The sequence below is a fragment of the Danio rerio genome, chromosome 14 (assembly GCF_052040795.2).
Source record: "Danio rerio strain M-AB ecotype USA chromosome 14, GRCz13ab, whole genome shotgun sequence".
In the NCBI taxonomy this organism is placed as follows: domain Eukaryota; kingdom Metazoa; phylum Chordata; class Actinopteri; order Cypriniformes; family Danionidae; genus Danio; species Danio rerio.
This window is the reverse complement of record NC_141034.1, coordinates 25,158,034-25,182,879: the sequence shown is the minus strand read 5'-3', so window position 1 is coordinate 25,182,879 and position 24,846 is coordinate 25,158,034. Positions and strand designations below refer to the sequence as shown.

At 41.6% G+C, this 24,846-nt stretch overlaps 2 protein-coding genes across 5 annotated transcripts in view; one reads left to right on the top strand and one right to left on the bottom strand.

Moving 5' to 3' along the window:
* si:dkey-74k8.3 overlaps window positions 1-24,846 on the top strand; it is a 64,965-nt gene that overhangs the window by 16,526 nt on the left and 23,593 nt on the right. The gene's annotated exons all lie outside the window — the stretch shown is intronic.
* On the bottom strand, window positions 571-8,967 carry pimr193 (Pim proto-oncogene, serine/threonine kinase, related 193). 3 transcript variants are annotated; one of them, XR_015506589.1, is made up of 14 exons: window positions 8,537-8,728; window positions 7,228-7,482; window positions 6,655-7,029; window positions 6,393-6,487; window positions 6,196-6,246; window positions 5,726-6,098; window positions 5,422-5,580; window positions 5,170-5,292; window positions 4,741-4,835; window positions 4,556-4,606; window positions 4,070-4,442; window positions 3,809-3,967; window positions 2,364-2,638; window positions 571-718 (listed from the first exon to the last, which is right to left on the bottom strand). XR_015506589.1 is itself a non-coding variant. In NM_001423523.2 (13 exons), the coding sequence occupies exons 1-13, from the start codon at window positions 8,637-8,639 to the stop codon at window positions 2,505-2,507; spliced, it is 2,346 nt and encodes a 781-aa protein (NP_001410452.2). In that variant the 5' UTR covers window positions 8,640-8,709; the 3' UTR covers window positions 730-2,504. The 3 variants fall into 3 exon arrangements, 2 of the variants coding, with proteins under 2 accessions (XP_087136136.1, NP_001410452.2); NM_001423523.2 differs by lacking the exon at window positions 571-718 and having other exon boundaries at window positions 730-2,638; window positions 8,537-8,709; XM_087280010.1 differs by lacking the exons at window positions 5,170-5,292; window positions 5,422-5,580; window positions 5,726-6,098; window positions 6,196-6,246; window positions 6,393-6,487 and having other exon boundaries at window positions 571-2,638; window positions 8,537-8,967.

The following is a 24,846-nucleotide window of genomic DNA, read 5'->3' as shown; positions in this document are numbered from 1 at the left end:
GGAATTTGGTTGCCATACCTGACGAATAAATGTCAGTATTTGACATCAATATGACTTTGGTTTAAGATGTTGACCCGTTGGATTTTGGTCCTTTTCTGACAACTCAATCAAATATCAACGTCATTTAACGCCGTAATTGGACATCAAAATGTGTTTGTCCAACAAAATGTTGTCCTTAGACGCTGGCTAATCACTGAATTTTGGTCACCTGACATCACAACCTAAATCTAACTAATATTAATGTTTTATGATGTTGTGTGCCTGCTGGGCAATAACTAAAGGCACTACAGAATGTTACGTTTACACACATCCACAAATTACATGTAAACGCATCAGCTTTTCACAGTGTAATACTCACTACTCATGAGAACTTTTAAAAGGTCTGCTTACAGATACTATTACTACTAAACAGATACTTTCACTCTACATTTTTAGGCAAGTAATGGTACTTTTAATTAAGTAGGATTTTTCAGTACGCATTACACCACTCACAGCAGGTAACACAGTTTAAATAGGTCAGGTTTTAGTTTTGTGAGAAGTTTGTAAGCGTTAAAAGAATGACACAGAATACACAGTAAGAACAGTTTATTCCCAAAAAACACAAAAATACAAAAAAATTGACAATAGTCACAAATTCACAATAGTCTGGAAAGGTAAGTCCAGACAATCCATGATCCAGAAAAGTTGGGCAGCCCTCTTGTGATTGCCATGCTAGTCTCTGTATACTGTAGGACGAACGCACCGGAGAATGCGCTTCTGAGAGAGCATTCTGAACGTCAGCTTGTGCATACAGCGGTTCAAAACGCGCAGATCTAGGATTGGCCATGACCCACCGCTCTTTTGGGCACGATGAACTACGAGCTGTAAAACCCGCTCTCCATCTCGGCTGGAGGGACCGGCTCGATTGCATCCATTGCCAGGAGGACAGCAATCTCCTCTCGCAAGACAGGGGCGGACAGAGGGGTTGACCCTTGTGAAATACACACCACTGAACTTGGGGGGCCGTTTCGCGAACTGAATCGCATAGCCGAGTCTGACTGTGTGTATGAGCCACCGCGAAGGGCTGGCCCGCGCTAACCAGGCAGGCAGAGTTCTCGCTAATGGACTCATCGCTACAATCACTGACGTACCAGCAGTGGGGCAGCGCGGAGTGGGTGTGCTGATCCGGGAAGAGCGAGGGTCCCGCGGAAGAGCTGGAGACGAGAGATTTGCTCTCACTCCGCACCCAAACTCCGGAGGGCAGGCTCACCTGGACCCACCCTTGTGCAGCCGGGCCAGCGCCTGCGCTTGGTAGCACTGGTAGGTGGCCATAGCAAGGCGGAAGCAGCCTGGCCTGCAGCCTTGTAAGCTCTGGCTCCGAAGGAGGCAGATAACTTACAGGCTTTGGACGGGAGATGAGGTGGGCCCCGCCAAGAAGAGGCGCCATGCAGACAAAGATTGTCCGCAATGGCGCGCTCGACCTGAGGAATCGCTTCATACCCCCTGGCCGCTCCACCATCAAGAGTGGTGAGGGTGGAAGGACACGCAGCACGGGCAGAGAAAGGTGCCCTCCAAGACTGCGTGAGCCTACTGTGCACCTCCGGGAAGAAGGGGACGAGAGGCTTCGAAGGCTTAGCCCTCTGGTCCTCTACGTAGCACCCATCTAGTCGGTCCCGCCGCGGAGCTGGGGGATAAGCCATCTCCAACCCCACAGCCGAAGCAGCCCGGGAAAGCACGTTTCAGGATCCGTCTTGACAGCGCTAACCTGCCCAGAGGGGGCTAGCGGGTCTGGATCATCTTCGGACAATGAAAGCCCACCCTCCGATGCCGTGGTGGACGTCTGGTCCCCGGTGTCATCAAACGTAAGGGCTACCATCTGGTTAGACGGATCGCTTCCTTCGTGCCCATCATCCGGGGACAGGAAACCACTGCATCCAAAAACGCACGGTCGGAGCGCCATCCTGAAAAGGATGTGCTGCACGACTGTGTTGCTCTTTTTTGAAATTTGCAACTTTATATGCACTGCTCTGGAGGACCGGACCCAAAGAACGCCTGGCAAGGGAGAAACCCAGCTCAACCGTCTGCCACTGCGTGTACACACTTTGGACCGGGAGACTGCTCTCGTTCGCTCGAAATTGCAGGATATCAGCAGGAGGAACCCTCATCGACTCTCTCAGAAGCGAAAAGAATAGCGTTGCCTTGCTTTCTCTGTGCTTATATGCGGATTGCAATAAGCCACATGTGCGCAAGCTTACGCTGCCAACTCATTTGGCATGTCATTGGCCCGTTATATACTCTTTCTGAAACTAAACCCCCATACATGGATTAAATACACTTATAGCATTGAAGTTCCCCATCCCAAAGGGAACAGTATACAGAGACACTATCTGCTGCCAAACTTTTCTGAACTGTGGAATTTCATTTGTCTAGACTTACCTTTCCAGAATATCTTTATACAGGCAGTCCACAGTTGTTTTTCTGAAAGGGTAAAGTGCAATGTGCTATATACAGTTTGTAAATGATGATTATTCCTCTTCTGACTCCAGAGGAACTCTTGATTTTTGCTCCTGCTGAAACCATTTATGCTGCAGGACCTCCTCCATTGTGGCTCTCTCAGATGGTTCGTAAGCCAGGCAGCGTTTGATCAAATCCTGGAATTCTGTAAGGTTCATAAGAGCGCTGGTTAGTCATATTTCTCTTTATGTCCATGTGACTAACTCATTGTCAAGTTAAGGGATTGACTTTTAACTTTTTTGATCACCAGCCACTGTGGTTAGTAGTTTTCCGACGTTACTAGCCACTTGTTATTTTCACTAGCCATAATTTTGTTGTTGGGGAAAATATATTTTACATGCATAAATTTGACTTTGGCATGCTGAAATGACTTGATTTTAATGATGTGTTATGTCCACATGCCTTCTTTCCTTTTTTTTTTACATGAGTTTTAGGGCTCAACACTAAGGACTTTTCCCTGGCCACACCAAACTGATTATTTCCTTGCCACAAATTTAAAAAAGGTGTCAAAAATAGTTAAGTATAGCTCTGTACATGCACTTTTTATCTAACAAAAAATAATCTTAAAAAACAATTGAGTTTTAAAAAATTACTCTCATTTATCTAAAACTTTACATAGTAGTTTGTCCGGACTAAGGGTCCCAGACCATCAGGTAACAACAGATAAATGGAGAGTTAATCTCCTATTAAAACAATGTTATTGTAAAGGATAATAATTAAACCATATTATCAACAATAACTGCAAGCAAAAGAAAGAAGATAGAAAAACATTCTGATCACGAGCACACTGTTAACGCTAGGCCCATTAAAAATCTGTTCAAAGAATGGTAAAAGCGAAAGCGCCAACTGCTGCTGCTTACAAAGAATCTGGATCTCTGAAAGCAGCAGGACTGTGGGTGCATAAACACCGCTTTTTTGCATTTCAAAGAGAAATGATCGCCCCAGTTGCATTTCTAGGCATGGTTGTTTTGCGCAAAGAAACGAGCTTTAAAGCACTTGTGCTCTTCACATCAGCTGTGCATCGCTCACAACATCAGCGCCTCACTGTTCGCCTGATCATCCACTCATTCGGTATTCACCTACTTTCTTTTGTTCGCACGAACAGTTATCCAACTTGCTGCTTCTCGCATATAATATCACATTTGTGTGCATATTGACAAACAATCTAAAATTAACATTCTAATCTTTAGGGACGAGGGCTGTCGGGTGTTAATGTCAAGCCCTGGTCAAGTTCAAGAAATATTTAACATGTTGTGCAAAAGATTGTGCTGATGTTTTACAACAATATTATTGTCATTATGTCGTTGGTACTCACCTGCGGATACTTTGGAGTGAAAAGTCAGATTGTGCACTTCAGCTGTAGTGGCCGGATATTTGCAGACCATCCCGTACATCATTATGCCCAGAGACCAGACGGTTAATGATTCCGCATCATACTTCAAATCCACGAAGAATTCAGGTGGGCAGGCAAATCCTGTTCATCAAAAATATATATTCAGATTAGACAAAGACATCATTTACAAAAAATGAAGCTAACATGTCATCAGGGGAATGGTAACACAAAAATCCAACTCACCTATGAATTGACCATTATAGTCATCTTTGACTATGTCACCGCAGCCAAAGTCGATTAGTTTGACTTGGTTTGTCTCAGTGTTGATCACGTAGTTGTCCAGCTTGATGTCACGATGTAAGACACCTTGGTCTAGACAGTGCTTCGCTCCAAGCACTGCTTGGTACATCAAGCTCCGTGCCTGAGATTCACTAGGCTTTTCCTTAACGAAAAACTTGAAGAGCTCTTTGGAAGGTTGAGAGTATTCCATGACGAGGATGAATTGATCTGGCTCTTCAAACCAGTCCAGCATGTGCACGATGTATGGACTCAGAGGAGGTTGATTTAGCTGCAGGTTTAGAGCCACTTCCACGAACAGTGGCTTGGAAACCCCGGGCTGGAGAAAACAGGTCAACAAATGATTAGCTGACTTTAAACATCACATTCACTTGTATTTAGGATATATTATTTGGATTTAATTATTTCATAATATGGGGTTTTCCCACTTACAACTATGATATACCGGTCTGTCTCTCTCTTCATTATAAATTTGATGGCGACCTGCAAATAAAAGAGAAAAATAAATTTTTTAATCATAATATATTGATGGGAAATTTATCAACGACCAAATGGCAAAAATGAAAGCACTGATAAACATGGTACACAGTTGGTGAACACAGCAAGGGAGATTCAACCTGTTTGCCATCAGATTTCCGGATCCCTTTGCACACTCTGCCGAAGAATCCTTTTCCAATTTCCTCTTCCACTTCATAAAGCTCAGAAAGTGGAACTGCAAAAATGTGACAAAGTAAAATGTTAGTATATTAGATACACGGGTTTCAGTTCTTCCAAAGTCTGATTTGCCTTATAGACCATTTCAATGTGGTGATGTCACTGGCCCATGAACATTTCCTGCTTACAGTAATATCAAACTATTTCATAACTGTAACAAGAGGCAATTCAATCATAATTCAATGTTAAAACAGCAATCATAATGTTATTTGTCAGTATGTGGCTCTTTTTAGATTCTTAGAAGCAATAGAAATTTAAAATGTAAAACAGGAAATACGTCAGGATCATTGTTATTGTTTACATCCCTCAAAATGGTCTATAAGTCATATTACCTGTCTTCGGTGTTGGTCCTGGAATTTGTTCCTGCTGAAACCATTCATGCTGCAGGACCTCCTCCATAGTGGCTCTCTCAGATGGTTCATAAGCCAGGCAGCGTTTGATCAAATCCTGGAATTCTGTAAGGTGTCACAAGCATGCTGGTTAGTCACATATGTCTTTCTGACAAACTGTTGTAAAATATGTAGCATGTGTTTGGCAAATGATTGTACTGTATGTGTTCAATAATATTAGTACTATTCACTCACCTGCGGATACTTGGGCATCAAAAGTCAGATTGTGAACTTCAGCTGTACTGGCCGGATATTTGCAGACCATCCCGTACATCATTATGCCCAGAGACCAGACAGTTAATGATTCCGCATCATACTTCAAATCCACAAAGTATTCAGGTGGGCAGGCAAATCCTGTTTATCAAAAAATGTATATTCATATTAGACAAAGACAAAAAGTCAGCAAAAGTTACAAAAGTCAGCAGTCACTTTTTTAAATAAAATACTAAAATCACATCTCACTAACATGTGATGAGGCTGATATTAAGACAAAACTCACCTATGAATTGACCATTATAGTCATCTTTGACTATGTCACCGCAGCCAAAGTCAATTAGTTTGACTTGGTTTGTCTCAGTGTTGATCACGTAGTTGTCCAGCTTGATGTCACGGTGTAAGACACCTCTGTCTAGACAGTGCTTCGCTCCAAGCACCGCTTGGTACATCAAGCTACGTGCCTGAGATTCACTAGGCTTTTCCTTAACGAAAAACTTGAAGAGCTCTTTGGAAGGTTGAGAGTATTCCAGGATGAGGATGAATTGATCTGGCTCTTCAAACCAGTCCAGCATGTGCACGATGTATGGACTCAGAGGAGGTTGATTTAGCAGCAGGTTTAGAGCCACTTCCACGAACAGTGGCTCGGCAACACCGGGCTGGAAAAAACAGGTCAACAAATGATTAGTTTTATTTCTGTTTGACATGTCACTTGTATTTGAAATATATTCTGCATCACGTGCATTGCCGACTTACAATTGTGATATACCGGTCTGTCTCCCGCTTCGCTGTAAACTTGATGGCGACCTGCCAGAAAAAAAGCAGCAATTACATTTTTAAGCCCACTGGATGGTATAAACTGGAAAAATTAACCCTTCATTGACTCTGAAAAATGGCAAAAATGAAAGCACTGATCTCTTTACAGTTGGTGAACACAGCAAGAGAGATTCTACCTGTTTGCCATCAGATTTCCGGATCCCTTTGCACACTCTGCCGAAGAATCCTTTTCCAATTTCCTCTTCTACTTCATAAAGCTCAGAAAGTGGAACTGCAAAAGAGCAAGTCAATACAGGTGTAATGGGTTGAGTGTAGTGTATGACAACATGACACATGAATACCAGATGTAGAACTAGACATATGACATGTGTTTAAATAGACAGACTTTCTTAAATCCAGTCTAATGTATGGAGGAACAATAATTGGTCAAATACTCACGGGTACATGGTCCTGGATTGGAAACCGTTCTTAGCCAAGTTGGATTTCCAATATATCTTTTCTTGAGAGCAGGACCTGGAAATGTTGATGGGGCTGGAGGATCATTCAGATTCTGCAAGCCCTTCAGCAGAAGGTCACATTCTTCTAGAAGTGTTTTCTCAGGAACATCTGGATCTCGATCTGGGATGGATAGACCAGATTGCAGATCTTCAAGGGGATCTCTCAGGGTCAATGGCTCAAAAATAGAAATATTGTTGTCGAGCTGTGGAGCCATTTTGTTGTTCTTCTTGTGCGATGTTGATGCACGTTTTACAGCTCGCCACCTTCTTTTGAAGAAGGCGCTGATTTTGTTCATCTTTGATTTTGTTTGTTTCTCTGAAAATGCAAGAAGCAGAAACTAAAGTGTTAAAAAGTCCCTACAGATGTTAAAATTTAAAACTTCAAAGGTCAGATCATTAAAACAAACAATTTTATAATCCCAGAACTAACAAACCTACTTAATAAAAACCTAATGAATAGTTAATAAAGTCAAATGACAGAAACAGGACAGAAATAAAATGACACTAGACCCACCTTCAGCCTCGGGATAAGCTGTATTTGTGTCAGAAGTTGTTGGATTGAGACTAGATGGACCCGATTGAGTATCAGTATGATCCTGTACAGCCGTGTACTGGAGGCCGGATGGGCCTGGCTGTGGATCATATAAATCCATGTCGGACGTAGGCTGTGGTGTAGACACTACATTGCCTCGTCGACGACCTTTTACTGTCAGAAAAATATTTCTGAACAGCGCAGGGAAGATGTTCTTCCTGCTTTCTGGTTGTTTCTCTGAAAGAAAAAAAGAAATACATTTTAGAAAAAAGATTGACCTTTATCAAATGTAAATAACTAAAGATTTTACTTTAAACTTAAATATATGTATTGCCCTCTGTGGTATTGCCCTATGCTATATAAAAAACCATGATCATCAATATTTCTGAGTTATTCGATACACTAAAACATATGCTGCAGGAATAATAATGTTCAGCTCCATCCCCAATTCATAATTAAATGTCATTTATATAGCAACATGCAATTTTAAAAGTAACCCTAATGACTTTTATTTATTTTAGTTTTTGAGAGTGATCAAGCGATTTGGCCATGTAAATGTGCTCATTTCTATCAAGCTCATTCATTGAACTTTCTACAAATGCATAAGATGAGACTGATTTACACTTTGTTGGAACTTTTTTTTTGTTGTAAATAAAAATGTATTTACATCTGAATTGCAGCTCTCACTACTGCTACAGTCAACTCAATTACGCACACACTACTGGCCAAGTATAATCAGAGAATGTACATTTTTTTTGTCATCATTACATTTGTAACAAGCTTATCCCACGACACGGGTGCAAACTCTAGAAGAAAAAGGTTATTAGCTACAGATGTGCAAGGTTCATTGCTGGTTCTTTCCATTTCACTCAAAAAAAGAATCATATTGTATTTTATTATTTACACTTTCACTAACAAATATTTCTTTACCATAATCAATCTTCGTCATAACAACCAAAAGTTGATTTATTTTAAGTATTTTAGTTGTTTAAATGAGCAAGCAGGTTTATTTTGGAATAAAGACTTCAATACATCTGTGATAAGAAACTAAATTAATTTAAAAAAGACACTACACACATACAAATTCTGGACACTAAACCAACACATGTAGGTACATAAGTTACTTATATGGACGTATATTACATTACCCTGCATTTTACATTCCCCTTTATTCACAGTGAAATAAACGCTAGAAATGTTTCTAAACTATCTAAAAAAACAATATGAGAATTCACCACACAATTACTGGAAATGGGCGCTAATTGTGCTTGAAAATATCCAAAAAGTGTACCTGCTGAGTTGTTCTCCATTGAGGTAGAGTTGGGGAGAGTACTCGTGCTGTGAATAAATCGTTGTGAATCGCAAATTGTCATAAATGAAGATTCAGTGTTCATTAAAACGCAAAAGTTTTCAATTTCACCACTTCTTTCATTAAACAAGTCACAAATGCTGCAAGTGCTGTAACAACGTGGAATATGTTCTGCGCCGTGACGTTTTTAGAACTCGTTCGAATTCTGTCTTAAAGGTACAGTACGCTATTATCAGTTGATTTAAACAAGCACAAAACACACTTGTATTCAGTCAGGTGCATATGATATGATAGAAATTTGAATGATAGAAATATTGAATATCTTTAAAAAATGTGTAGCCTATGATAAAATAGAATATATATTTAATTCTTAAGCACAAATCAAGTCACACATATTGATTAACCTATATAATTTAGGGAACAAATAAATTAAAAAAGTGTTTGTTTAACATAATACAGTAGCTATTAGATTGATTTTGATCAGCTAAAACTCAGCACACCAGGGGTGATTTTATGATAAAAAGTAAATAATAAAAATAATAGTAATACAAAAATAATAAATAAATAAATTATATATATATATATATATATATATATATATATATATATATATATATATATATATATATATATATATATATATATATATAATAAGCCTAATATTAAATTCATAAGTTGTAAAGTAATAGTAATACACTTTAGTAGTGTATTTGAGTAATACTATAATACTAAAAAGTTTGTCTAATATGCTAGGGTTGTATGCTGTAGCCATTTGAATGAGCCAAATAGGCTCAACACACCTGTGTACAGTAGTACAAACCACTTTCTATATTCAGGTGCATTTTTTGTTTCCATATAAGGCCAGTCAATAACTAAAACTAGAAATATATTTTGAATAAATGGCATAAATATAAATATTATGTAACTACAGGCTTATTCACATATTTCATGATCTGAATAATAATAATAATATATATATATATATATATATATATATATATATATATATATATATATATATATATATATATATATATATATATGTGTGTGTGTGTGTGTGTGTGTGTGTGTTATATAGGTAGTTCATTTTGAAATAAAAATAGTGAAATGTTCGTTAAGAGTTACATTTTTCACTGGAGGAAACAGCTGTGCTGATGAGGTGAATGCAACCCACTGCTCTTCCATGAAACTGGGGTACATAAGTGATTTTTTCACTGCAAACTGAGGCAACCATTTAAATTACACTTACATGTTATGATCCAGAGGATGAAGAAATGGGTCCATATGAACTGTAACAGTTACTGACGAAGTCCCGTACATAACAGTCTCTGCTGCTTCTTGCTTTAATAGTAAATGGCTGACGAATCCCGTGCTGCAGGGTAGGATATTGTATCAAGAATCAGAAAAATGTCAGGAACAAACACAGCACTAGGTTGGCTATACTGTGGTATTGTTGTAAAACTGAACTTTTAATCCCCACAGAAAAATCTCCATCAGTCCCGTGATCCCTCACACTCCGCTAGTTGAAAGAAAAGGCGCGTTCATGTTTTAATGGATCCGGTACACTGTTAGACATTTCAAAGGCATTTTACAGTAAGATACTGTATTTGAGATTTACAGTATACAACCGTAAATCAGTTTACAGCATGTTACCGTAGTGTCTGAAAATGGTTAATTACTCTAAAAACTAAGTAAACAGTTAACCACTGTAAACCTTTTAATTTTGTTCTAAATATTTTATAATATAATTTTATTAACATTATTTTAATACTATTAAAATAAAAAAGACTCAATTAGAAATTATCAAAATAAACACTTTATTTAAAACATTGGTGATGCTTAAACATTTAAGAAAATTGTGTCAAAACATTACATTTCAATCATTCAAAAAAACATTGAAAACGACAAAGCACATGAACATACATGTAAAAAACTAATTTAAGTATCTGACCTGCATATTGTTGAGAAAAAACCCCAATTGTACTTAGTACTACTGACATTAAACCAGACACAATTACAAAATATTCCATTTTTTAAAACATTAATAATGCTTAAAGCATTTAAGGAAAATGTGTGAAAATTACATTAAGCATTAAAATCAACAGATTAAAAAATCACACAAAGCACTAGAACATACATGTACAATAATAATTTATTTGTCTGAATTGCATATTGTTGGAAAAATAATTTGTAATTAAAGCTGCAAGCAGCGATGATAGGGACCTCGCACCCGGGCTCACCGCCTCCCGGTGGCCTCAGGATGACAGAGAACAGCGAACAATATTAATTTAAGCCGATAAATATAAAAAACCTAAGGAAATCATAGATTTATGCCAAACTTCCTCTTGTCAGCAGGTGGCGCTATAACTGTGACTCAAGATTGTTATGTAGATGCCTTCAGTAAAGGAATCTTATCAACCATGTAAATTTTCAGGCAGATCGAATATTGTTTGGCTGAGTTGTAAGCCAAATTTCTGGTTGCCAGCAGGTGGCGCTATGACTGTGACTCAATATTGTTTTGTAGATGTCTTCAGGAGTGGATTTTAATTACCCATGTGAAGTTTCAAGCTGTTCAGACATTGTCTGGCTGAGTTATAAGCCTAAGTACCTTCTGCCAGCAGGTGGCGCTATGACTGTGATTCAATATTGGCATATAGATGTGTTCAGAAGAGGACTTTTATCAACCGTGTGAAGTTTCAGGCAGATCAGAAATTGTGTGGTTGAGTTAGAAAGACTTCCTGTTCCATGGCGAAGCGTTGAGGTTTCTCATGCCACAACGGACACGCCCCTCTGCAAAACTCTAAATCTTCGCAATTTAACATCGCGAAGGCCTTTAGATGAAAAAACCAAATTTTGGTGTTGATCGGATAAAATACCTAGGAGGAGTTCGTTAAAATACAACGCTTGGAAATGGCAAAAACGCCACTTTTTTACAGCAGGTAGTTAAAAATATCCGACTTCCTGTTGGGTTTGAGATATGGCTCCAAGAGACTTTTTTCTATGTTTTGGCATGTTTGAGGTGTGTGCCAATTTTCGTGCATGTGCGTGATTCGTATATCAGGGGCTCGTCCGATTAATTTTGGTAGGTGGCGCTGTCGAGTAATTTTGCCACGCCCACTGCAACATTGTTATGTGGATGTGTTCAGGAGAGGACTTTTATCAACCATGTGAAGTTTCAGGCAGATCGGACATTGTGTGGTTGAGTTATATAGCCTTTCTGTTCCATGGCGAAGCGTTGAGGTTTGTCATGTCGCCACGGACACGCCCCTCTGCGAAAACTCTAGATCTTCACAATATATCATCGCTAGAGCTTTCAGATAACACTATCATACTTTGGTGCTGATATGATAAAATTTGTGGGAGGAGTTTGTTACTCTGTAAAACATGTCATTTCCTGTGGCCAGCAGGTGGCGCTATAACTGTATCTGGATATTGGCATGTAAATGTGTTCAGGTCAGGACTCTTATCAAGCGTGTGAATTTTGAGGCAGATCGGATAATGCATGCCTGAGTTATAACGACTTCCTGTTTTGTGGCGAATCGTCAAAGTTTGCGAGGCCGCCACGGACACGCCCATTGACGAAAACTCTAAAGCTTCGCAATTTAACATCGCCAAGGCCTTTAGATGACAAAACCCATTTTTGGTGTAGATCGGATAAAATCCCTAGGAGGAGTTCGTCAAAATACAACGCCTGGAAATGGCAAAAATGCCACTTTTTCGCCGCAGGAAGTTAAAAATATCCGACTTCCTGTTGGGTTTGAGATATGGCTCCAAGAGACTTTTTCGTATGTTTTGGCATGTTTGAGGTGTGTGCCAATTTTCGTGCATGTGCGTAATTCGTGGATCGGGGGCTCGTCCGTTTAATTTTTCTAGGTGGCGCTGTCGAGTCAATTTGCCACGCCCACTTCCGAGACCCATATTAAACGTAAATTTTCGCCACTTCTGAGGCGTGTGCAAAGTTGCGTGAGTTTTCGGGCATGTTTAGCCCCTCTAAATCGCGATTCATTGGAGAGAAGAATAATAATAATAATTAAAGCTGCAAGCAGCGATGATAGGGACCTCGCACCCGGGCTCACCGCCGCCCGGTGGCCTAAGGATTACAGAGAACAGTGAACAATAACAATTTAAGCCGATATATATAAAAAACCTGAGAAATCCACAGATTTATGCCAAACTTCCTCCTGTCAGCAGGTGGCGCTATGACTGTGACAGTATTGTCATGTAGATGTCTTCAGGAGAAGACTTTTATCAACCATGTGAAGTTTCAGGCAGATCGGACATTGTGTGGCTGAGTTATAAGCCAAACTACCTGTTGCCAGCAGGTGGCGCTATGACTGTGACTCAATATTGGCACGTAGATGTCTTCAGGAGAGGACTTTTATCAACCCTGTGAAGTTTCAGGCTGATTGGACATTGTGTGGCTGAGTTATAAGCAAAACTACCTTCTGTCACTAGGTGGCGCTATGACTGACTCAATATTGGCATTTAGATGTCTTCAGGAGAGGAATTTAATCAACCATGTGAAGTTTCAGGCAGATCAGACATTGTGTGCCTGAGTTATAAGCACTTCCTTTTTCATGGCGAAGCGTTGAGGTTTGTCATGCCACCACATACACGCCCCTCTACGAAAACTCTAGATCTTCACAATATATCATCGCTTGAGCTTTCAGATACACAACCAACCAAATTTGGTGCTGATATGAAAACATTTGTGGGATGAGTTTATTACTTTGTAAATCATGACATTTTCTGTGGTCAGCAGGTGGCGCTATAACTGTATCTGGATATCGGCATGTAAACTTGTTCTGGTCTGGACTCTTATTAAACATGTGAATTTTGAGGCAGATCGTATAATGCATGCCTGAGTTATAATGACTTCCGGTTTTGTGGCGAATAGTTAAAGTTTGTGAGGCCGCCACGGACACGCCCATCGACAAAACCTCTAAAGCTTCGCAATTTAACATCGCCAAGGCCTTTAGATGACAAAACCCAATTTTGGTGTCGATAGCATAAAATCCCTAGGAGGAGTTCGTTAAGATACAAAGCCTGGAAATGGCAAAAATGCCACTTATTTGCCGCAGGAAGTTAAAAATATCCGACTTCCTGTTGGGTTTGAGTTATGGCTCCAAGAGACTTTTTCGTATGTTTTGCCATGTTTGAGGTGTGTGCCAATTTTCGTGCATGTGCGTGATTCGTAGATCAGGGGCTCTTCCGTTTAATTTTTATAGGTGGCGCTGTCGAGTCATTTTGCCACGCCCACTTCATTATTGTTATGAGGATGTGTTCAGGAGAGGACTTTAATCCACCATGTTAAGTTTCAGGCAGATCGGACATTGTGTGCTTGAGTTATAAGGACTTCCTGTTCCATGGCGAAGCGTTGAGGTTTGTCATGCCGCCACGGACACGCCCCTCTGCGAAAACTCTAGATCTTCACAATATATCATCGCTAGAGCTTTCAGATAACACAACCCAAATTTGGTGCTGATACAAAAAAATTTGTGGGAGGAGTTTGTTAGGATGTAAAACATGTCATTTCCTGTGGCCAGCAGGTGGCGCTATAACTGTATCTGGATTTTGGCATGTAAACTTGTTCAGGTCAGGACTCTTATCAAACGTGTGAATTTTGAGGCGGATCGGATAATGCATGCCTGAGTTATAACGACTTCCTGTTTTGTGGCGAATCGTCAAAGTTTGCGAGGCCGCCACGGACACGCCCATCGATGAAAACTCTAAAGCTTCGCAATTTAACATCGCCAAGGCCTTTAGATGACAAAACCCAATTTTGGTGTCGATCGGATAAAATCCCTAGGAGGAGTTCGTTAAAATACAACGCCTGGAAATGGCAAAAATGCCACTTTTTCGTCGCAGGAAGTCAAAAATATCCAACTTCCTGTTGGGTTTGAGATATGGCTCCAAGAGACTTTTTTGTATGTTTTGGCATGTTTGAGGTGTGTGCCAATTTTTGTGCATGTGCGTGATTCGTGGATCGGGGGCTTGTCCGTTAAATTTTTCTAGGTGGCGCTGTCGAGTCATTTTGCCACGCCCACTTCAGAAGACCATAAAAAACGTAAATTTTCGCCACTTCTGAGGCGTGTGCAAAGTTGCGTTAGTTTTCGGGCTTGTTTAGCCCCTCAAAATCGCGATTCATTGGAGAGAAGAATAATAATAATAATAAACGGAGCAATTCCAATAGGGCCTTGCACCGTTCGGTGCTCGGTCCCTAATTAAAGCTGCAAGCAGCGATGATAGGGACCTCGCACCCGGGCTCACCGCCGCCCGGTGGCATCAGGATGACAGAGAACAGCGAACAGTAATAATTTAAGCCGATATATTAAAAATATCTGAGAAAATCACAGATTTATGCCAAACTTCCTCCTGTCAGCAGGTGGCGCTATAACTGTGACTCAAGATTGTTATGTAGATGTCTTCAGGAGAGGAAACTTATCAACCATGTGAAGTTTTAGGCAGATCGGACATTGTTTGGCTGAGTTATAAGCCAAACTGCCTTTTGTCAGCAGGTGGCGCTATGACAGATTCAATGTTGTTATGTAGATGTGTTTAGGAGGGGACTTTCATCAACCTTGTGAAGTTTCAGGCAGATCGGAGTTTGTGTGGTTGAGTTATAAGCCAATCTACTTTCTGCCAGCAGGTGGCGCTATGACTGACTCAATATTGTTATGTAGATGTGTTCAGAAGAGGACTTTTATCAATCATGTGAAGTTTCAGGCAGATCAGACATTGTGTGGTTGAGTTATAAGGACTTCCTGTTCCATGGCGAAGCGTTGAGGTTTGTCATGCCACCACAGACACGCCCCTCTGCAAAAACTCTAGATCTTCACAATATATCATCGCTAGAGCTTTCAGATGACACCACTTTATTTTGGTGCTGATACGGGAAAGTTTGTGGAAGGAGTTTGTTACAGTGTCAAACATGTCATTTCCTGTAGCCAGCAGGTGGCGCTATAACTGTAACTGGATATCGGCACGTAAACCTGTTCAGGTCAGGACTTTTATTAAATGTGTGAATTTTGAGGCAGATCGAATATTGCATGCCTGAGTTATAACGACTTCCTGTCTTGTGGCGAATCATCAACGTTTGCGAGGCCGCCACGGACACGCCCATCGATGAAACCTCTAAAGCTTCGCAATTTAACATCGCCAAGGCCTTTAGATGACAAAACCCAATTTTGGTGTCGATAGGATAAAATCCCTAGGAGGAGTTCGTTAAGATACAAAGCCTGGAAATGGCAAAAATGCCACTTATTTGCCGCAGGAAGTTAAAAATATCCGACTTCCTGTTGGGTTTGAGATATGGCTCCAAGAGACTTTTTCGTATGTTTTGACGTGTTTGAGGTGTGTGCCAATTTTCGTGCATGTGCGTGATTCGTAGATCAGGGGCTCGTCCGTTTAATTTTTATAGGTGGCGCTGTCGAGTCATTTTGCCACGCCCACTTCATTATTGTTATGAGGATGTGTTCAGGAGAGGACTTTTATCAACCATCTGAAGTTTTAGGCAGATTGGACATTGTGTGGTTGAGTTATAAGGACTTCCTGTTCCATGGCGAAGCGTTGAGGTTTGTCATGCCGCCACGGACACACCCCTCTGCAAAAACTCAAGATCTTCACAATATATCATTGCTAGGGCTTTCAGATAACACCACTCAAATTTGGTGCGGACACGAAAAAATTTATGGGAGGAGTTTGTTACGATGTAAAACATGTCATTTCCTGTAGCCAGCAGGTGGCGCTATAACTGTATCTGAATATCGGCAAGTACACGTGTTCAGGTTAGGACTCTTATCAAACGTGTGATTTTTGAGGCAGATCGGATAATGCATGCCTGAGTTATAACGACTTCCTGTTTTGTGGCGAATCGTCAAAGTTTGCGAGGCCGCCACAGACACGCCCATCGACAAAAACTCTAAAGCTTCGCAATTTAACATCGCCAAGGCCTTTAGATGACAAAACCCAATTTTGGTGTCGATCGGATAAAATCCCTAGGAGGAGTTCGTTAAAATACAACGCCTGGAAATGGCAAAAACGCCACTTTTTCGCCGCAGGAAGTCAAAAATATCCGACTTCCTGTTAGGTTTGAGATATGGCTCCAAGAGACTTTTTCGTATGTTTTGGTGTGTTTGAGGTGTGTGCCAATTTTCGTGCATGTGCGTGATTCGTGGATCGGGGGCTCGTCCGTTTAATTTTTCTAGGTGGCGCTGTCGAGTCATTTTGCCACGCCCACTTCCGAAGCCCATAAAAAACGTAAATTTTCGCCACTTCTGAGGTGTGTGCAAAGTTGCGTGAGTTTTCGGGCATGTTTAGACCCTCAAAATCGCGATTCATTGGAGAGAAGAATAATAATAATAATAAACGGAGCAATTCCAATAGGGCCTTGCACCGTTCGGTGCTCGGTCCCTAATAATAATAATAATAATAATAATAATAATTAAAGCTGCAAGCAGCGATGATAGGGACCTCGCACCCGGGCTCACCGCCGCCCGGTGGCCTCAGGATGATAGAGAACAGCGAACAATAATATTTTAAGCCGATATATATAAAGAAGCCGAGAAAATCACAGATTTATGCCAAACTTCCTCCTGTCAGCAGGTGGCGCTATGACTGTGACTCAAGATTGGTATGTAGATGTCTTCAGGAGAGGAATCTCATCAACCATGTGAATTTTCAGGCAGGTCGGACGTTGTTTGGCTGAGTTATAAGCCAAACTTCCTGTTGCCAGCAGGTGGCGCTTTGACTGTCTTAATGTTGGTATGTTGATGTCTTCAGAAGAGGATTTTAATCAATCATGTGAAGTTTCAGGCAGATTAGACATTGTGGGGCTGAGTTGTTAGCAAAACTACCTTCTGCCAGCAGGTGGCGCTATGCCAGACTCAATATTGTTATGTAGATGTGTTCAGGAGAGGACTTTTATCCACTATGTTAAGTTTCACGCTGATCGGACATTGTGTGGTTGAGTTATAAGCCAAAATTCCCTCCGTCACTAGGTGGCGCTATGACTGACTAATATTGGCATGCATATGTGTTCAGGAGAGGACTTTTATCAACCATGTGGAGTTTCAGGCAGATCAGACATTGTGTGGTTGAGTTATAAGGACTTCCTGTTCCATGGCGAAGCGTTGAGGTTTGTCATGCCACAACGGACACGCCTTTTTGCGAAAACTCTAGATTTTCACAATATATCATCGCTAGAGCTTTCAGATGACACCACCCAAATTTGGGGCTGATACTATAAAATTTGTGAGAGAAGTTCGTGACAGTGTAAAACATGTAATTTCCTACGGCCAGCAGGTGGCGCTATAACTTTTCCTGGATATCGGCATGTTAAAGTGTTCAGGTCAGGACTCTTATCAAACGTGTGAATTTTGAGGCAGGTAGGATAAAGCATGCCTGAGTTATAACGACTTCCTGTTTTGTGGCGAATCGTCAAAGTTTGCGAGGCCGCCACAGACACGCCCATCGACAAAAACTCTTAATCTTCGCAATTTAACATCGCCAAGGCCTTTAGATGACAAAGCCCAATTTCGGTGTCGTTCGGATAAAATCCCTAGGAGGAGTTCGTTAAAATACAACGCCTGGAAATGGCAAAAATGCCACTTATTCGCCGCAGGAAGTTAAAAATATTCGACTTCCTGTTGGGTTTGAGATATGGCTCCAAGAGACTTTTTCGTATGTTTTGGCGTGTTTGAGGTGTGTGCCAATTTTCGTGCATGTGCGTGATTCGTAGATCGGGGGCTCGTCCGTTTAATTTTTCTAGGTGGCGCTGTCGAGTCATTTTGCCACGCCCACTTCATTATTGTTATGGGGATGTGTTCAGGAGAGGACCTTTATCAATCATGTGAAGTTTCAGGCAGATCAGACATTGTGTGGTTGAGTTATAAGGTCTTCTTGTTCCATGGCGAAGCGTTGAGGTTTGTCATGCCGCCAAGGACACGCCCCTTTGCCAAAACTCTAGATCTTCACAATATATCATCGCTAGAGCTTTCAGATAACACAACCCAAATTTGGTGCTGATACGAAAAAATTTGTGGGAGGAGTTTGTTACACTGTAAAACATGTCATTTCCTGTGGCCAGCAGGTGGCGCTATATCTGTATCTAGATATCGGCATGTAAACGTGTTTAGGTCAGGACTCTTATCAAATGTCTGCATTTTGAGGCAGATCGGATAATGCATGCCTGAGTTATACCGACTTCCTGTTTTGTGGCGAATCGTCAAAGTTTGCGAGGCCGCCACGGACACGCCCATCGACGAAAACTCTAAAGCTTCGCAATTTAACATCGCCAAGGCCTTTAGATGACAAAACCCAATTTTGGTGTCGATCGGATAAAATCCCTAGGAGGAGTTCGTTAAAATACAACGCCTGGAAATTGCAAAAATGCCACTTTTTTGCCGCAGGAAGTTAAAAATATCCGACTTCCTGTTTGGTTTGAGATATGGCTCCAAGAGACTTTTTCGTGTGGTTTGGCATGTTTGAGGTGTGTGCCAATTTTCGTGCATGTGCGTGATTCGTGTATCGGGGGCTCGTCCGTTTAATTTTTCTAGGTGGCGCTGTCGAGTCATTTTGCCACGCCCACTTCCGAGACCCATATCAACCTGCTATTTACACCGCGTTTGGTGTATGTGCAAATTTTCATGAGTTTTCGTGCATGTTTAGACCCTCAAAAGTGCCCCGATAGGGGGCGGAATAATAATAATAATAATAATAATAATAATAATTAAAGCTGCAAGCAGCGATGATAGGGACCTCGCACCCGGACTCACCGCCGCCCGGTGGCCTCAGGATGACAGAGAACAGCGAACAATATTAATTTAAGCCGATTTATATAAAGAACCTGAAAATCACACATTCATGCCAAACTTCCTCTTGTCAGCAGGTGGCGCTATGACTCTGACTCAAGATTTGCATGTAGATGCCTTCAGTAGAGGAATCTTATCAACCATGTTTTTTTTCAGCCAGATCGGACATTGTTTGGCTGAGTTATATGTAATTTCCTGTTGTCAGCAGGTGGCGCTATGACTGTGACTCGATATTGGCATGTAGATGTCTTCAGGGGAGGATTTTAATCAACCATGTAAATTTTCAGGCTGGTCAGACTTTGTGTGCCTGAGTTATAAGCCAAACTATCTTCTGCCAGCTGGTGGCGCTATGACTGTGACTCAATATTGCAATGTTGATGTCTTCAGGAGAGGACTTTTATCAACCATGTGAAGTTTCAGGCAGATCAGTGATCGTGTGGCTGAGTTATAAGCCAAACTACCTTCTGCCAGCAGGTGGCGCTATGACAGACTCAATATAATTATGTAGATGTGTTCAGGAGAGGACTTTTATCAATCATGTGAAGTTTTAGGCAGATCGGACATTGTGTGGCCGAGTTACAAGCCAAACTACCTTCTGCCAGCAGGTGGCGCTATGACTGACTCAATATTGTTATGTAGATGTGTTCAGGAGAGGACTTTTATCAATCATGTGAAGTTTCAGGCAGATCGGACATTGTGTGGTAGAGTTATAAGCATTTCCTGTTCCATGGCGAAGCGTTGAGGTTTGTCGTGCCGCCACGGACACGCCCCTCTGCAAAATCTCTAGATCTTTACAATATATCATCGCTAGAGCTTTCAAATAACATCACTCAAATTTAGTGCTGATATAATAAAGTTTGCGGAAGGAGTACATTACAATGTAAAACATGTCATTTCCTGTGGCCAGCAGGTGGCGCTATAACTCTATCTGGATATCAGCATATAAACGTGTTCAGGTCAGGACTGTTATCAAATGTGTGAATTTTTAGACAGATCGGATAATGCATGTCTGAGTTATAATGACTTCCTGTTTCGTGGCGAATCGTCAAAGTTTGTGAGGCCGCCACGGACACGCCCATCGACGAAAACTCTAAAGCTTCGCAATTTAACATCGCCAAGGCCTTTAGATGACAAAACCCAATTTTGGTGTCGATCGGAAAAAATCCCTAGGAGGAGTTCGTTAAAATACAACACCTAGAAATGGCAAAAATGCCACTTTTTCGCCGCAGGAAGTTAAAAATTACCGACTTCCTGTTGGGTTTGAGTTATGGCTCCAAGAGACTTTTTCGTATGTTTTGGCATGTTTGAGGTGTGAGCCAATTTTCGTGCATGTGTGTCATTCGTAGATCAGGGGCTCGTCCGTTTAATTTTTCTAGGTGGCGCTATCGAGTCGTTTTGCACGCCCACTTCAATATTGTTATGTGGATGTGTTCAGGAGAGGAATTTGATTAACCATGTGAAGTTTCAGGCATATTGGACATTGTGTGGTTGAGTTATAAGGACTTCCTGTTCCATGGCGAAGCGTTGAGGTTTGTCATGCCGCCACGGATACACCCCTCTGCGAAAACTCTAGATCTTTACAATATATCATCGCTAGACCTTTCAGATAACACCACCCAATTTTGGTGGTGATACGATAAAATTTGTGGGAGGAGTTTGTTACTCCGTAAATCATGTCATTTCCTGCGGCCAGCAGGTGGCGCTGTAACTGTATCTGGATATCGGCATGTAAACGTGTTCAGGTCAGGACTCTTATCAAACCTGTGAATTTTGAGGCAGATCTGATAATGCATGCCTGAGTTATAACGACTTCCTGTTTTGTGGCGAATCGTCAAAGTTTGCGAGGCCGCCACGGACACGCCCATCGATGAAAACTCTAAAGCTTCGCAATTTAACATCGCCAAGGCCTTTAGATGATAAAACCCAATTTTGGTGTCGATCGGATAAAATCCCTAGGAGGAGTTCGTTAAAATACAACACCTGGAAATGGCAAAAATGCCACTTTTTCGCCGCAGGAAGGTAAAAATATCTGACTTCCTGTTTGGTTTGAGATATGGCTCCAAGAGACTTTTTCGTATGTTTTGGCATGTTTGAGGTGTGTGCCGATTTCCGTGCATGTGCGTGATTCATATATCGGGGGCTCGTCCGTTTAATTTTTCTAGGTGGCGCTGTCGAGTCATTTTGCCACGCCCACTGCCGAGACCCATATCAACAAGCCATTTACACCGCGTTTGGTGTGTGTGCAAATTTTCATGAGTTTTCGGGCATGTTTAGACCCTCAAAAGTGCCCTGATAGGGGGCGGAATAATAATAATTAAAGCTGCAAGCAGCGATGATAGGGACCTCGCACCCGGGCTCACCGCCGCCCGTTGGCCTCAGGATGACAGAGAACAGCGAACATTATTATTTTAAGCCGATTTATATAAAGAACCTGAGAAAATTACACATTCATGCCAAACGTTCTCTTGTCAGCAGGTGGCGCTATGACTGTGACTCAAGATTTGCATGTAGATGCCTTCAGTAGAGGAATCTTATCAACCATGTGAATTTTCAGCCAGATCGGACATTGTTTGGCTGAGTTATATGTAATTTCCTGTTGCCAGCAGGTGGCGCTATGACTGTGACTCAATATTGGCATGTAGATGTCTTCAGGAGAGGATTTTAATCAACCATGTGAAGTTTCAGGCAGATCTGACATTGTGTGGCCGAGTTACAAGCCAAACTACCTTCTGCCAGCAGATGGCGATATTACTGACTCAATATTGTTATGTAAATGTGTTCAGGAGAGGACTTTTATCAATCATGTGAAGTTTCAGGCAGATCGGACATTGTGTGGTAGAGTTATAAGGACTTCCTGTTCCATGGCGAAGCGTTGAGGTTTGTCATGCCACCACAGACACGCCCCTCTGCAAAAACTCTAGATCTTCACAATATATCATCGCTAGAGCTTTCAGATGACACCACTCTATTTTGGTGCTGATACGGGAAAGTTTGTGGTAGGAGTTTGTTATAGTGTCAAACATGTCATTTCCTGTGGCCAGCAGGTGGCGCTATAACTGTAACTGGATATCGGCACGTAAACCTGTTCAGGTCAGGACACTTATCAAGCGTGTGATTTTTGAGGCAGATCTGATAATGCATGCCTGAGTTATAACGACTTCCTCTTTTGTGGCGAATCGTCAAAGTTTGCGAGGCCGCCACGGACACGCCCATCGACAACAACTCTAAAGCTTCGCAATTTAACATCGCCAAGGCCTTTAGATGATAAAACCCAATTTTGGTGTCGATCGGATAAAATCCCTAGGAGGAGTTTGTTAAAATACAACGCCTGGAAATGGCAAAAATGCCACTTTTTCGCCGCAGGAAGTTAATAATATCTGACTTCCTGTTAGCTTTGAGATATGGCTCCAAGAGACTTTTTGTATGTTTTGGCATGTTTGAGGTGTGTGCCAATTTTCGTGCATGTGCGTGATTCGTAGCTCGGGGGCTCGTCTGTTTAATTTTTCTAGGTGGCGCTGTCGAGTCATTTTGCCACGCCCACTTCAATATTGTTATGTGGATGTGTTCAAGAGATGACGTTTATCAACCATGTGAAGTTTCAGGCAGATCGGACATTGTGTGGTTGAGTTATAAGGACTTCCTGTTCCATGGCGAAGCGTTGAGGTTTGTCATACCCCCACGGACACGCCCCTCTGCGAAAACTCTAGATCTTCACAATATATCATCGCTAGAGCTTTCAGATAACACCACCCAATTTTGGTGCTGATACGAAAAAATTTGTGGGAGGAGTTTATTACTCCGTAAATCATGTCATTTCCTGTGGCCAGCAGGTGGCGCTATAACTATATCTGGATATTGGCATGTAAACGTGTTCAGGTCAGGACACTTATCAAGCGTGTGAATTTTGAGGCAGATCTGATAATGCATGCCTGAGTTATAACGACTTCCTCTTTTGTGGCGAATCATCAAAGTTTGCGAGGGCGCCAAGGACACGCCCATCGACGAAAACTCTAAAGCTTCGCAATTTAACATCGCCAAGGCCTTTAGATGACAAAACCCAATTTTGGTGTCGATCGGATAAAATCCCTAGGAGGAGTTCGTTAAAATACAACGCCTGGAAATGGCAAAAACGCCACTTTTTCGCCGCAGGAAGTTAAAAATATCCGACTTCCTGTTGGGTTTGAGATATGGCTCCAAGAGACTTTTTCGTATGGTTTGGCATGTTTGAGGTGTGTGCCAATTTTCGTGCATGTGCGTGATTCGTGTATCGGGGGCTCGTCCGTTTAATTTTTCTAGGTGGCGCTGTCGAGTCATTTTGCCACGCCTACTTCCGAGACCCATATCAACCTGCTATTTACACCGCGTTTGGTGTGTGTGCAAATTTTCATGAGTTTTCGGGCATGTTTAGACCCTCAAAAGTGCCCCGATAGGGGGCGGAATAATAATAATAATAATAATAAAAAACGGAGCAATTCCAATAGGGCCTACGCACCGTTTCGGTGCTCGGTCCCTAATTAAAGCTGCAAGCAGCGATGATAGGGACCTCGCACCCGGGCTCACCGCCGCACGGTGGCCACAGGATGACAGAGAACAGCGAACAGTAATAATTTAAGCCGATATATTAAAAAAATCGGAGAAAATCACAGATTTATGCCAAATTTCCTCCTGTCAGCAGGTGGCGCTATAACTGTGACTCATGATTGGCATGTAGATGTCTTCATGAGAGGAAACTCATCAACCATGTGAAGTTTTAGGCAGATCGGACTTTGTGTGGTTGAGTTAAAAGCCAATCTACCTTCTGCCAGCAGGTGGCGCAATGACTGACTCAATATTGTTATGTGGATGTGTTCAGAAGAGGACTTTTATCAATCATGTGAAGTTTCAGGCAGATCAGACATTTTGTGGTTGAGTTATAATAACTTCCTGTTCCATGGCGAAGCGTTGAGGTTTGTCATGCCACCACAGACACGCCCCTCTGCAAAAACTCTAGATCTTCACAATATATCATCACTTAATCTTTCAGATAACAACCCACCAAACTTGGTGCTGATACAAAAAAAAATAGTGGGAGGAGTTTATTACTCTGTAAATCATGACATTTCCTGTGGCCAGCAGGTGGCGCTATAACTGTATCTGGATATTGGCATGTAAACGTGTTCTGGTCTGGACTCTTATTAAACATGTGAATTTTGAGGCAGATCGGATAATGCATGCCTAAGTTATAATGACTTCCGGTTTTGTGGCGAATCGTCAAAGTTTGCGGGGCCGCCATGGACACGCCCATCGACAAAAACTATAAAGCTCCGCAATTTAACATCGCCAAGGCCTTTAGATGACAAAACCCAATTTTGGTGTCGATAGCATAAAATCCCTAGGAGGAGTTCGTTAAGATACAACGCCAGGAAATGGCAAAAATGCCACTTATTTGCAGCAGGAAGTTAAAAATATCCGACTTCCTGCTGGGTTTGAGATATGGCTCCA

Excerpts from the sequence above, each read along its gene's own strand:
- pimr193 (NM_001423523.2), bottom strand. The coding sequence starts at position 8,639 with ATGAACACTGAATCTTCATTTATGACAATTTGCGATTCACAACGATTT. Across the intron at positions 6,488-6,654 it reads CAATCCAGGACCATGTACCC|TTCCACTTTCTGAGCTTTAT; the intron begins GTGAGTATTTGA and ends GCTCTTTTGCAG. Across the intron at positions 4,607-4,740 it reads GGAAATCTGATGGCAAACAG|GTCGCCATCAAATTTATAAT; the intron begins GTTGAATCTCCC and ends TTTTATTTGCAG.